This window comes from Oncorhynchus clarkii, chromosome 33 (assembly GCF_045791955.1).
Source record: "Oncorhynchus clarkii lewisi isolate Uvic-CL-2024 chromosome 33, UVic_Ocla_1.0, whole genome shotgun sequence".
Lineage (NCBI taxonomy): Eukaryota > Metazoa > Chordata > Actinopteri > Salmoniformes > Salmonidae > Oncorhynchus > Oncorhynchus clarkii.
The window spans coordinates 8,747,881-8,762,812 of NC_092179.1; the positions used below are offsets into that span (position 1 = coordinate 8,747,881).

Sequence of the window (14,932 nt, forward strand, 5' to 3'; positions counted from 1 at the left end):
TTTTATTGTGAAACAAACAAGAAACAAGACAAAAAAGCTGAAAACTTGAGCGTGCATATCTAGTCACCCTCCCAAAGTCAATACTTTGTAGAGCCACCTTTTGGAGCAATTACAGCAGCAAATCTCTTGGGGTGTTCTTATCAGCTTGGCACATCTAGCCACTGAGATTTCAAGGCAAAACTGCTCCAGTTCCTTCAAGTTGGATGGGTTACGCTGGTGTACAGCAATCTTTAAGTCATACCACATATTTTTAATTGGATTGAGGTCTGGGCTTTGACTTGGCCATTCCAAGACATTTAAATGTTTCCCCTTAAACCACTCAAGTGTTGCTTTAGCAGTATGCTTAGGGTCATTGTCCTGCTGGAAGGTGAACCTCCGTCCCAGTCTCAAATCCCTGGAAGACTGAAACAGGTATCCCTCAAGAATTTCCCTGTATTTAGCGCCATCCATCATTCCTTCAATTCTGACCAGTTTCCCAGTCCCTGCCAATGAAAAAAATCCCCACAGCATGATGCTTCACTGTGGATGGTGTTCTCAGGGTGATGAGAGGTGTTGGGTTTGCGCCAGACATAGCGTTTTCCTTGATGGCCAAAAAAATCAATTTTAGTCTCATCTGACCAGAGTACCTTCTTCCATATGTTTGGGGAGTCTCCCACATCCCTTTAAGCGAACATCAAATGTGTTAGCTTGTTTTTTTCTTTAAGCAATGGCTTTTTTCTGGCCACTCTTCCGTAAAGCCCAGCTCTGTGGAGTGTACGGTTTAGAGTGGTTCTATGGACAGATACTCCAATCTCCGCTGTGAAGCTTTGCAGCTCCTTCTGGGTTATCTTTGGTCTCTTTGTTGCCTCTCTGATTAATGCCCTCCTTGCCTGGTCTGTGAGTTTTGGTAGGTGGCCCTCTCTTGACAGGTTTGTTGTGGTGCCATATTCTTTCCTTTTTTTAATAATGGATTTAATGGTGCTCCGTGGGATGTTCAAAGTTTCTGATATTTTTTTTTATAACCCAACCTGATCTGTACTTCTCCAGAACTTTGTCCCTGACCTGTTTGGAGAGCTCCTTGGTCTTAGTGGTGTTGCGGACTCAGGGACCTTTCAGAACATATACTATATATACTAAGATCATGTGGCACTTAGATTGCACACAGGTGGACTTAATTTAACTAATTTTGTGACTTCTGAAGGTAATTTGTTGCACCAGATCTTATTTAGGGGCTTCATAGCAAAGGGGATGAATACATATGCATGCACCACTTTTCCACTTTTCCCCCCCAAACAAGTCATCGTTTTGATTTCACATCACCAATTTGGACTATTTTGTGTATGTCCACTTCATGAAATCCAAATAAAAATCTATGTATATCTCAATTTATATTACATGCAACAAAATAGGAAAAATACCAAGGGGGTGAATACTTTTGCAAGGCCCTGTATGTGTTAACTGTAGGGGTGCCCATGTGGCTGGGGATCAGAAATGTCCCGTGCCAGAGAGGCAGGTTGAGGTTTCCAAGATTAGAGTGGTGCAGAAGTTGTCATATGCTGAGGCAGTGAAGAAAGTAGAGGAAGATGGGTCAAGGGGGAGGGATCCTGAGATGGGTGGTGTGAGTAGTAGATCTGTACCAGTACAGAAGGATAAACCAACAAGGTACATGTTTCAGTAATAATGGATTTTTTGGCACATAGCAATGGTTATCAACTCTACTGCATGGATGGAACGTAATTCGCAGAAAATAGAGGTTGTGGTGGCATCTGCAGAGAGGTATTTGGGTGAGCGATATTTGATGTCAGAGGAGTTACAGTGTGTCAAGTGGTGGCGTCCCATCCTTTCAGGCTGTTGGCCTGACGTAGGACTAAATATATTTAAATTGTGGAGTATGGTATTTATTTATATATTTTCTGTGAGTGTAGTGGTAGATGGTAGGTAAACATCAGCTAAATCGAGTGCTGTGTATATTATGGAACGCCGTTTGGGTCTTTGCGTGTCAAAAAAGATACACGTCAAACAACACAAGATTATTTGACGTGTTAAATAATCTTGTTGACCAAACTGGACTTAATAATTTAACACCTAAATATATTTTTTACGTAGTTATAACAATATCACTCGTATTTCATATGTCACAAGGACTCATCGATACATATCGACGCTGGTAAAGTTTTGCCCTTCCCCAAGCTCTCGACAGTGATGGTCATAAAAAAAAGCAGGCAAGCTATTATAGACCCTAGACGGATGCAAACAATGGCCTTCCCCAAAAACATAGCACAACGACAATCTGTTTCAGTAGCTATAGTTAGCTAGCTAACTTAACTACCTAGCTAGGTATCATCATCATCTAACATATCCCTAATTTATAAGACAGTTCTTATTTGATTAACGGTGGTTGGACCCATCTATGTGAAGCTAGCGACAATAAGGATTAGCAACAACTGTGGAATTTGCGGTTAGCCTTCAGAGTAAAAGTATATTATTGACAGATACAAATAGTGGAATTATGCCATAATTGAATAGATCATGCTACAACGAGGTTAGCATGTTATATAAAATCAACAAACGTCTATGTTATTTTGACAAAAATCTGTTGAAATCACACCCAATCGCAGAAAATACTTAGAATTGCATCGGGGGTCAAACTTATTTCACTGTACAGCCTTACCTATGAATTGTGGATCAATGACATGGGGTATCAGTCTACTCAGTGATAACCAGAGAACCTTAGCATCGTAGACCTCTGCGGGATTCTGAAACCACTGTGAATTGAGCCACATGTATTGTACCAGTCAACCAACAATGTGTATTGAACACTACTCCAGAGGGAAAACAATGCAACGTGGATGTTTGGGAGTCAGAGAACTTTGGAAAAAAAAGTACTTGGGTACTGAGTAGACTGATACCCCATTTCAGTGATCCCCAATCGAACCCTATTCGACATTAACTAGTCTAAATATGGCATGATTCCACAAATTGTAACCTTCTGCGTCTCTTTCAACAAGGGACTTTTAATTTGAAGGCGAATCACAAATTTCACTATTGTGGCTAACTTCACAACACATACCCCGGTCGGATCAGGCCCACGAGCCAGACGAAGCTAGGTGGCTGCTTATAATGTTAGCTTTGGGAAACAGGGTTAAGTAGCTGGATAGCTCGTTTTTTTCTTCGTGAACTGAAGTTCAATTCCAATAGGCGAACAACAACTGGCTACCTAGTGAATACTTACTCACAAGGATTCCTAAATCATTGCTAAGAATATTGAAAATGACTGCAGTTTCTACTGGTAATTGTTTTCAGGCTGGTTGCAATTTGGTGCTAGCAACCCCAGAAGTTGCTAATAACGTCAAAGATATTTGCCTTTTTTATTTTTTAAATCCGGTTTGTTTGGTGGCGGTTGGCTTGCACGTGCAAATGCAACACACACAACAACCTATAATATAAGTGTGTTATTTGACGTGTCGAATATTGTATCTTTTTGACAAGCAAAAACCTAAACGGCGTTGTTGTTGGGGTTTGTCGAAATATAACGTCGTGCTTGGATCAGCTGCATTTTACTCCTCCGCTGTCTTCAACCAGGATCTCAGCGATCACTGCCTCATTGCCTGTATCCGCTACGGAGCCGCAGTCAAACGACCACCCCTCATCACTGTCAAACGCTCCCTAAAACACTTCTGTGAGCAGGCCTCAGGTAACATGATTGTGTTATTTGTCTAGCTAATCTGCTAGCTAGCAGACAAATATATATTTGACCATTACCTTCTCCGCTGTGCAATCTGGTTTCCACTCACTGTGCAGCCGTCTTCATGTTTCGACTCTGTCAATCACCGTATTCTTATTGGCAGACTCAGTGCAGACAGAGTTCAGAGGCCAAGCAATGGCTGTCTATGCCAAAAAGCTAACTTTGTGCAACAGGAAAAAAATCTGATTGTGACCTCTTGCATTAACATCTCTAGCTAGCCAGTAATATAAGGTTATAAGGTAACTAACTACCTAGCTACCGTTAGGTCGCAACTTTTGACTAGCAAATTATACTAGCTCGCTAACTTGAATAACTAATTCTGAGAGACACAATAGCTACAGCCATGCATTGTGGGCAAGTTACCATAGCTAGCTTGCCCAGTTAACCCTGTAATGGACCCTAGCTAGCTAGCGAACGTTAGCTAAATAACTAAGGAGAGGGCTAGCTAGCTACATTTTATAAGGCTTAACGTTAGATACTGTATCTAGCTAGCTAGCTAGCCTACCGAAATGCCAACCAATCATAAGCCTAATGTATGAAAGTGGCATGCATCTGTCTAGTATTATATTGATGAAGACGAATAACTTGGACGATTTGGCTTAGATAATGTATTAGGTGCTGCCTAGGCTAGCAATTCATCTCGAGTGTTTGAAATGTCCCATCAACATTGTGCTGATAAACAAATGACTGGAGAAGAGTTGAATGTGTTGTCCTTTCCCCCCCCCCCCAGACAATGATGCTTGATGGCAGACATTTATCCTAGGGTGGACTACAGAGTCAGCTTGTGTTGTCAGGCCTGTCTATCCCTCTCTAGATGGACAATATGCTGGATAAAGATGTGGATGACTCCATAGAATGTAATACAACTTTATAATCCATTGGTGAGAATGGAAAATGTCTTCTCCCTTTCCCAACAAACAAATACACAAGTTGAGTCAACAGCAGTGCAGAGCCCCAGGATGGAGGGGTGCTGCACTGCAGGGTGTTGGGAAAACCAGAAGGCACATTTCTGTTCTAATGTACAATAAAGTATCTGATCCCGCCATGTCATTGTCACAAGGTCTCCTTGCACTTCTCTACACCCACAACACTGCTTCTATTGCACCAATGTACACGTATTCCTTGTATTGTACTACACTGCCATTACTGAATGTATGGCTACTATTTAATTGTGCTAAAGTATCCTGTATGTTCAGAACAAACGTTAGGTTTTACTATGCCCACGTAAATATGACAAAGACTAATGTCGTTATTACATTGCCTACTTTGAGTATTGTGAATTACTTGTTTATTGTGAAAGATGAATTCACATATGTTTACTTTGCCAACCAACGAGAGAGCGGAAACGAGAACTAAAATGATCACTTTGCACTTGAGATGGGTTAAATGAAGTACTAACTGAAATCTGGAAACAGAGAGGCCTGTAACATCTCACTTGTAGCCTAATATGAAATTAACTCCTGCAGAATTAAGTATTTCTTGCAGTACAATGATGCACCAAATGTTATTTATTTTCTCTGGGGAAAAGTAGTGGAGCAATACAGTAAGTTTATTTATTTCCGTACCTCGAACAAATGCAAATATGGGTGTGTTATTGTGGTCGAACATTTACATAACAGCTCACTGTTTTTACCACGTAGAATATGCATCAATGACGAAGTTCATTCTTATCAGAAACATATTTTTGTTTTAACTGCTTTTAATCTCAACATGTTTGCAAGGGAAGAATATTTAGGCTACACTGTTAAGCGCTATTGCGTTCTCCCCGGTGCCGTCGAGAGGATCAACTATGAAAGAGAACTTTACAGATGTCAGCTAGCTGGTTGCATTATTTCTGATGTATGCATTGCCATTATTTGTCTTCTAGTGCAAGTTGACAGAAGAGGCGTATGCTAGGCCTGCGGTTTATCTGACTAGACAAGTTGATTTCAATAGCCTATTACATTTCGGAAATTAATGTGGCTTAAGTGTCCTCCCCCCAACACCCATGTGAAAAAAAGTTGTCCCACCGTCTCTTCCTTTCATACAATGAGGCTAGTCCGATGCACAAGGCCCGTTGCTTCTCGCCACTATCCAGGCTAAGTAGCCACGTCCTCTGAAGTATCTGGTCTGCTAGTTCTGCATTGACATCGCCATACACTAACTATAGGTTACATGTAACCCTGTTTTACGTCTTTATAAGTATAAGTTTGTTTACTTTTCTTCCTGTAACATGCACTTGACATGTTGAGTTATAGGGAGGGGGCTGCTAGCAGGATGTAGTGGGGCCGCGCGTTCAAAATTAATTTATGGTTTACGTTCCAAAAAAGGTATTCTAGAAACAATTGCCAAACTAGGGCTTTACAGTGATGGTGAACATTTCGAGAAATGTTGGGGGTTAAAATCTTACTATAAGTCACAGAACGTGCACAAAGGGAGTTGTCAACAAGTCTCCAAGTTTGAACAAATCATCGATGAAGATAAGTTTACCTGTTTCGAAACTCTGAGTTGTAGATGTCTCGGAGGTCACTTTTAAGTTTGGTTGATGCTCGATTTGTTTCATTCAAGAATTCATAAAAATCCAGTCCAACTTGGCAACGCGTTCTTAAATTCATGGTGATATCCGATTGTGAGCAGCTGGTGAAATAGGCTACTTTGAAAAAAATATAGCTATTTGAGTTTCATTGTGTAGAAAACATAAGTGATCATGGAGCCACTGAGGAGGATCTGCGGAAATCCTGTCAGACTGAAGAAACGAAACCGGACACATCACTACTCGGGGGGCGGGGAGTTTCCTATCAAAGATATTTACAACTTTATAAGGTTACACCTAATAGGGGAATAATAATCTCATACTCTGCAAAAGTTTAAAATGAAGGGAAAAGACAAATAAATCACTATTTTAGGAAAAGCCCATAAACATCTTTACAAGGTAAAGAACCAAAAATATCTGAACTTCAGCTGAAATATGATATTTTACTTTTGAAGAGAGCCAACAACTACAGGTTAAACTCAAATAATGCATATTATTCAATAGCAAATAAACCTGGTAACCTCATTGTTCTAGCTGTGCTTCTGCCTTCTTGAACTCCAACTGCGCAATAGTGAGCAATAGTTTCTCCACGGTCTAGCTAGCTTTCGTTGTGGGCTAGTTTGCGGCCCTGCAGCAGGTGTTATCAAACAGGATGTTGTTGCTCATTTGTTAGCTTCTCCCTTTTCTATAATTTATCTTTCAAAAATAAGTTAACTTTCAAATGATCATCACCTGGTGAGTGGAAGTTTTTTTTATGGCAGTGTGCTTGCTGTTAGCCATCTCTTTGAAAATAACATGTGTGTGAAACATTGTTGCATTTATAGTGGAACTGAATAACATTTTTAGCAACATGACATCTTTGTAAAATCTGTTCATATAACGTTACACCACAGGAAGAATTATACGTTTTAGAGATGTTTCTAACAAGCGACCACATAGATACGGTCATTTTCACGTTTTCATAAATTGGAATGTTTGGGAATTACGTAGGTTTATATATTGTGTGAGTTCTAAACTGTTTTTGTTCACAAAATTTGCTAACATAATTAATGGTATACAAGGACGTACCCTTATTCCCTTGGGACGTTCATTGGGACCTCTTCATCTGCCCAAAGAGTATTTAACATCATACAACAGAATCTGTATGATTTTAAAGCTGGTTCTAAATTCAGGTAAAACAAAATGCATGGTATTTTAAAATGCCAGGCGTGTTACTAATCATATCATTGCTACATTGGCTGGACATACTATAGAGCACATATGTCAGAGTCAAGGCCCGCGGGCCACATCCGGCCCGCAAGAAGGTTTTTTACGGCCCCTGGGATGATCTTGATTTATTATTAGAACCGGCCCGCAGCAAGCCGGCAGCCCGCAGATCTTTTACACGCACCAATACTACATTTCCCACAATGCAAAGGTGACGCACCGAGCAGTAGGCTGCTTCATTTCAATATTTATTGGCACAGCAGTCGTCAGCATCACAGTAAAATTAACTTTCAGATACCCATCAAAAATGGCAAAACGGAAGGTGGATACTGAGAACCGGGGGTTTCAAACAAGGTGGGAGTCGGAGTATATGTTCACGAAGGTAGCTGGAAAACCTGTGTGTCTTCTGTGTGGAGAAAGTGTGGCGGTACTGAAAGAGTATAATCTGAGACGACATTATGAAACGAAACACGCGGACAAAAACAAGAATATGGACATGGAACAAAGGCTACAAAAGGCAGAGGAATTAAAACGAGGCCTCAAATCTCGACAGGCTCTGTTCAAAAAAGCCAAATCACAAGGCCAGGCTGCTGTCAAGGCCAGTTTTATTTTGGCAGAAGAGATCGCTAAATCAGCCCGGCCATTTACGGAGGGGGATTTCATCAAAAACTGCATGATTAAAGTTTGTGACGAAGTTTGCCCAGAAAAAAGGCAACTCTTTTTAAATGTGAGTCTGAGCAGAAACACCATTGCCGAGAGAGTAGACCAGTTGTCCATCAATCTAAAAGAGCAGCTTGTGAAAAAGGGAAAAGATTTTATTGCATATTCCTTGGCTGTGGATGAGAGCACCGACATTTCTGACATTGCCCAGTTGTCAATTTTCATCCGCGGAGTGGACTCCAGCCTAAGCGTGACAGAGGAGTTTTTGGCTTTACGTCCTATGCATGGCACAACTACGGGGCATGATTTGTATGAAGAGGTGTCAAGATGTGTAAATGAGATGGAGCTGCCTTGGGAAAAACTCGTGGGTTTGACAACCGACGGAGCACCTGCGATGTGTGGACACAGGAGCGGACTGGTGGCGAAGATACGGGAAAAGATGCAAGAGGAAAACGCGACAGGTGAGCTGACAGCTTATCATTGTATCATACACCAGGAAGCGTTGTGCGGTAAAGCCTTGAAAATGGAGCATGTAATGAGCATCATCACGCGCACAGTTAACTTTATCAGAGCCAAAGGTTTGAATCACCGCCAGTTCAAGGCATTTCTGACGGAGTTAGAAACGGAGCATGGTGATTTGCCTTATCACACAGAGGTGCGATGGCTAAGCCAGGGAAAGGTGCTTCAAAGATGTTTCGAGCTTCGTGAGGAGATTTGTCTATTCTTGGACAGCAAAGGGAAAGACACAACACAACTCCGAGACGAAATGTTTCTGTGTGAAATGGCTTTTCTGTGTGACATTACGAGTCATCTGAATGCAATAAACTTGCAGCTGCAGGGTCGGGATCGTGTCATCTCTGATATGTACAGTACAGTGAAGGCATTTAAAACCAAACTGACTCTGTGGGAGACGCAGATGCGGAAAGAAAATTTGAGCCACTTTCCCAGCTGCCAGACCATGAAAGAGAAGCTCTCTACCAGTGCGTTCCCGAGCACACAGTTGGCTGATAAAATAGGTATGCTTACCACTGACTTTCGACGCCGATTTGCTGACTTTGAAGCACAAAAAAGCAGGTTGGAACTGCTCGGTAACCCATTTGCTGTTGACGTGGAAAGCTCACCACCAAACCTCCAAATGGAGTTGATTGACCTCCAATGCAATGATGCACTGAGGGAAAAATATGCGGCAGTGGGTGCTGCGGAGTTTGCCCGTTTCCTCCCCGGCACAATGCCCCAGCTGCGCATCCAGGCTGCTCAAACGTTGTCTATGTTTGGCAGCACATACCTGTGTGAACAACTGTTTTCTTTGATGAACCTGAACAAAACATCACACAGAAGTCGACTTACTGCTGAACACCTCCACTCAATTCTGAGGATTTCTTCAGCTCAGAGCCTTACCCCGAACATTGATGAACTTGTGGAAAAGATGGGACACCACCAAGTATCACCCTCAACCTCAAACAAGTGAACATTACTGTGCAATCACATATTTAGAGTTTTTACTCAGTTCAAGTTTAAAAGTTAAAATTTAATATTTGTTTTCACTGCATGTTACTTCTCCTTAAACAAAGTGTTGTTTTTGATTAATAGATTTTTGCACTTTATTTTTTTGTATTTCAATCCAATTATATTTTAAAAATATTTCAGTTGAGTGGATGATAGAAAATTGCTATTATTGTTTTTTCTTTGAAGTAAATTTAGCCCACTTTTGCTAAAATAGAAAATATAGTCTACTGATGGTGCCTTGAATACCGGTTTCTTTCATTTAATGTTCATGTTATGGGGATATTTATATAAAGGAAATTTGTCTTTTGTGTCTGTTGAAAATTAAAGATTACTGACAGAGCCATAAGAAAATATTGCTTTATTTATCTGATCATATTGTAATATATTTGTTAGGTTTTCAGTAGGTTCAATTAGGTTCACTAGACTATATGCGTCATTTAAAATTTTTTCAATGAACATTCGAACAGTCCGGCCCTCGTCTTGTAGCTGATTTTTTTATTTGGCCCTCCGTCCATTTGACTTTGACACCCCTGCTATAGAGCATGTTAAAGTGTACACATATTTGGGTGTGTGGGTTGATGACAAGCTGAGCTTCACTGTGCATGTAGAGAACTTGATAAGGAAGCTCAAGCTGAGAATAGGTTTTTATTACTGGCATAAGGCTTGTTTTTCTTTTGAGGCAAGGAAGGAGCTGGTACGATGTACATTACTGGCGGTTTTAGATTTTAGTGATATATGCAGGCCTCAATCACTACCCTGAGAGCACTTGATTCAGTGTATCATGCAGCCCTCAGGTTCATTACAAATAAAAAAAAGTCTAACGAATCATTGTGATCTCTACAGCGCTGTTGGCTGGTCCTCATTGACCTTGCGTTGTCTTAAACACTGGTATACACTGATTTATAAGGCCATATTGGGTAAAATGCTATTTTATCTCTGTTCTTTTTTTAGTCAGGTCAGTAAACAAATATCAATTACGGTCCCATTCTCATTTGCTTCTAACAGTACCAAAAATTAGAACAGGTCATGGTATAAATAGTTTTAGTTACTTAGCTCCGGGGTCCTGGAATTCTCTTCTGAACATTTTAAAATTTGATGATCTAATTTGATTATCTTTTGGAAATTGTAGAAACATTTAAAAAAATCCCTCTTCAGAAGTTCCAGCTAGGCAGGCTAACGTTAGTTATCTAATTAATTTGCTAACTATCATATGTTGATAATGATATATTTAATATAAGTATGCATGCACTCATAATTGACTGTAGCGCATATAAAGCACCCAACAAGGTACCGGTGGCTAAAAACACATCAGTGTTGACAACTCCTCTGTAATGTGGTGCGTGCTAGTGGCAGGGAAGTCAGGCGCAGGAGAATGAACTCGGTAAAAACGGAGTTGTTTAATAAACATCAAAACCTCCGAAAACCAAAGTATACAAAATAACAAATAGAGGGTGCAAAACCCGTCGCACACCAGAATTAACAATGAACACCTACATACAACAAACAATCTTCGACAAGGACATGAGGGGAAACAGGGTTAAATACACAACATGTAATTAATGGGATTGGGACCAGGTGTGTAGGAAGACAAGACAAAACCAATGAAAAATGGATCAATGATGGCTAGAAGGTCGGTGACGTTGACTGCCGAACACCGCCCGAACAAGGAGAGGGATCGACTTCGACGGAAGTCGTGACAGTACCCCCTTTTGACACGCATCTCCAGCGGTGCGTTGGCACCGACCTTGGGGACGACCCGGAGGGCGAGGCACGGTGGAAATCTCTCAGCATGGAAGGATCCAACATGTCCTCCACCGGAACCCAGCATCTCTCCTCCGGACCATACCCCTCCCAGTCCACGAGGTACTGAAGGCCCCTCGCTCGACGTCTCGAATCCAGTATGGAACGAACAGAGTATGCCATGGCCCCTCGATGTCCAGAGGGTGCGGAGGAACCTGGAGCGGGCCAGCCACCACCGGCCTGAGGAGAGACACTTAGAACGAGGGGTTAATAAGGTAATTGGGGGGAAGCTATAACCTATAACATACCCGTTCACTCTCCTCAGGACTTTAAATGGCCCCACAAACCGCGGACCCAGCTTCTGGCAAGGCAGGCGAAGGGGCAGGTTTCGGGTCGAGAGCCAGACCCGATCCCCTGGTGCGAACACCGGGGGCTCACTGCGGTGACGGTCTGTGCCCACTTTCTGGTGCAGCACGGTGCGCTGAAGATGGACATGAGCAGCGTCCCATGTCTCCTCGGTGCGCCGGAACCAGTCGTCCACCGCAGGAGCCTCGGTCTGACTCTGATGCCAAGGAGCCAGAACCGGCTGATACCCCAATACACACTGAAAGGGGGTGAGGTTAGTGGAGGAGTGTCAGAGCGAGTTCTGGGCCATCTCTGCCCAGGGCACGAACGCTGCCCACTCCCCCGGCCGGTCCTGGCAATAAGACCTCAGAAACCTACCCCCATCTTGGTTTACGCTCTCCGCCTGCCCGTTACTCTCGGGTGAAAACCTGAGGTAAGGCTAACCGAGATCCCCAGACGTTCCATGACCGCCTTCCAGACCCTTGAAGTGAACTGGGGACCTCGATCAGACACTATATCCTCAGGCACCCCGTAGTGCCGGAAGACGTGTGTAAACAAGGCCTCCGCAGTCTGTAGGGCCGTAGGGAGACCGGGCAGAGGGAGGAGACGGCAGGACTTAGAGAAACGATCCAGAACAACCAGGATTGTGGCGTTACCCTGTGAAGGAGGAAGATCAGTCAGGAAATCCACTGACAGATGCGACCATGGCCGTTGTGGAACGGGTAAATGTTGTAACTTACCTCTGGGCAGGTGTCTAAGAGCCTTGCACTGGGCGCACACCGAGCAGGAGGTAACACAAACCCTCACGTCCTTAGGTAAAGTGGGCCACCAGTACTTCTCACTAAGACAGCGCACCGTCCGACCGATACCAGGATGATCAGAGGAGGATGACATATGGGCCCAATAGATTAGCCGGTTGCGGACAGCAGACGGAACGTACAGACGCCCAGCTGGACATTGAAGGGGAGTGGGCTCGGTACGCAACGCCTGCTCAATGTCCGCAACGCCTGCTCCACACACTACCGGTGCCACCAGGCAAGAGGTCGGGAGTATGGGAGTGGGATCCAGGGGCCGCTCCTCTGTATCATACAGCCGGGACAATGCATCTGCCTTAGAGTTCTGAGAGCCTGGGCTGTATGAAAGGGTAAATACAAAACGGGTGAATAACATGGCCCGCCTTGCGAGGGTTCAGGCTCCTCGCCGCCCGGATGTACTGCAGATTACAGTGGTAAGTTCAGATGAGAACAAGTTTTTAGCCCCCTCAAGCCAATGTCTCCACGCCTTCAAGGCCTTGACGACAGCCAACAGCTCCCGGTCCCTTATATCATAGTTTCGCTCCGCCGGGCTGAGCTTCTTCGAGAAGAAGGCACAGAAGCGGAGCTTCGGTGGCGTACCCGAGCACTGAGAAAGCACCGCTCCTATCACAGCCTCGGACGCGTCCACCTCCACTATGAACGCCAAAGAGGGATCTGGATGGGCCAGCACGGGAGCCGAGGTAAACAGAGCCCTTAGGTGACTAAAAGCCCTGTCCGCCTCAGCTGACCACTGCAAGCGCACTGGGCCCCCCTTAAGCAGTGAGGTAATGGGAGCTGCCACCTGACCAAAACCCAGAATAAACCTCCGGTAGTAGTTGGCAAACCCTAAGAACCGCTGCACCTCCTTTACCGTGGTGGGAGTCGGCCAATTACGCACAGCTGCAATGCGGTCACTCCATCTCCACCCCTGAGGTGGAAATGCGATACCCTAGGAAGGAGATGGACTGTTGGAAGAACAGGCATTTCTCAGCCTTGACGTAGAGGTCATGCTCCAACAGGCGACCAAGCACTGCACACCAGGGACACATGCTCAGCGCGTGTAGTGGAGTATATCAAAATCTCATCAATATACACCACTACACCTGCCCGTGCAGGTACCTGAAAATCTCGTCTACAAAGGCTTGGAAGACTGAGGGCGCATTCTTCAACCCGTACGGCATGACAAGGTACTCATAGTGCCCAGAGGTGGTACTTGAAGCCGTCTTCCACTCGTCTCCCTCTCGGATACGCACCAGGTTGTAAGCGCTCCTGAGATCTAGTTTGGTGAAGATGTGCGCCCCGTGCATTGACTCTATCGCTGTAGCTATGAGCGCTAGGGGGTAACTATATCTAACCGTGATCTGATTCAGATGCCGATAGTCAATACACGGGCGCAGACCCCCATCCTCCTTCTTCACAAAAAATAAACTTGAGGAGGCGGGTGAAGTGGAGGACCGAATGTACCCCTAACGCAGGGATTCGGAGACATATGTTTCCATAGCCTCCGTCTCTGCCTGTGAGAGGGGATACATTTGACTTCTGGGAAGTGCAGCATCTACCAGGAGGTCTATCACACAATCGCCCCGTCGATGAGGTGGTAATTGATTCGCCTTCTTTTTAGAGAAGGTGAGAGCCAAATTGGCATATTTAGGGGTAATGCGCATGGTGGAGACCTGGTCTGGACTCTCCACCGTTGTAGCACCAACGGAAACCCCTAAACACCTACCTGACCCTGACCCTAATGGTCGACTATCTAAGGCGTGAACGGGGAAGGGCACATCCATGGGAAAAATGGGGGTCCCTAAACTATGAGCTAACGCTCTATCAATGAAATTCCCAGCCGCGCCTGAATCTACGAGTGCCTTATGCTGGGAATTTGGAGAAAACTCAGGAAAAGTGACAGACACAAACATATGTGCAACAGAGGGTTCTGGGAGAGAATGGTGCTGGCTCACCTGGGGTGACGCCAGAGCGCCCTGCCTGCTGCCTCGATTTCCAGAGGAACCAACCCGGCACCAACCGGCAGTGTGACTTGTCCCTGTTTCCTCCGCACCAATGTGTCGGAGGAAACATCGCGCACCAGCAACCCCTGTGGCGGGCCGGGCGCAGTGCGCCCTAACCAAGGTCGCCAGGTGCACGGTGTTTCCTCCGACACATTGGTGCGGCTGGCTTCCGGGTTGGATGCGCGCTCTGTCAAGAAGCAGTGCGGCTTGGTTGGGTTGCGTTTCGGAGGACGCATGACTTTCGGCCTTCGTCTCTCCCGAGCCCGTACAGGAGTTGTAGCGATGATACAAGATAGTAGCTATTAACAATTGGATACCATGAAATTGGGGAGAAAAAAGGGGGTCAAATAAACTAAAAACAACAACACCAAAAAACAACACAAAAAAAGATGGTGAAGCATAACTGCATGCTCCTCCACCTCAATGGCTGGGGTACCCTCCT

At 44.3% G+C, this 14,932-nt stretch overlaps 2 protein-coding genes across 2 annotated transcripts in view; one reads left to right on the forward strand and one right to left on the reverse strand.

The window, feature by feature from the left end:
• The window catches only part of LOC139393313 (putative helicase mov-10-B.1), a 36,003-nt gene extending 29,530 nt beyond the window's left edge, over positions 1-6,473 (reverse strand). Inside the window, exon 1 of the mRNA XM_071141848.1 lies at positions 6,194-6,473. Coding sequence (XP_070997949.1) covers positions 6,194-6,318 — 125 coding nt within the window. The 5' untranslated portion in view covers positions 6,319-6,473. The remainder of the gene's footprint in view (positions 1-6,193) is intronic.
• LOC139392792 (pyridine nucleotide-disulphide oxidoreductase domain 1) overlaps positions 1-14,932 on the forward strand; it is a 783,634-nt gene that overhangs the window by 289,576 nt on the left and 479,126 nt on the right. The window lies entirely within an intron of this gene.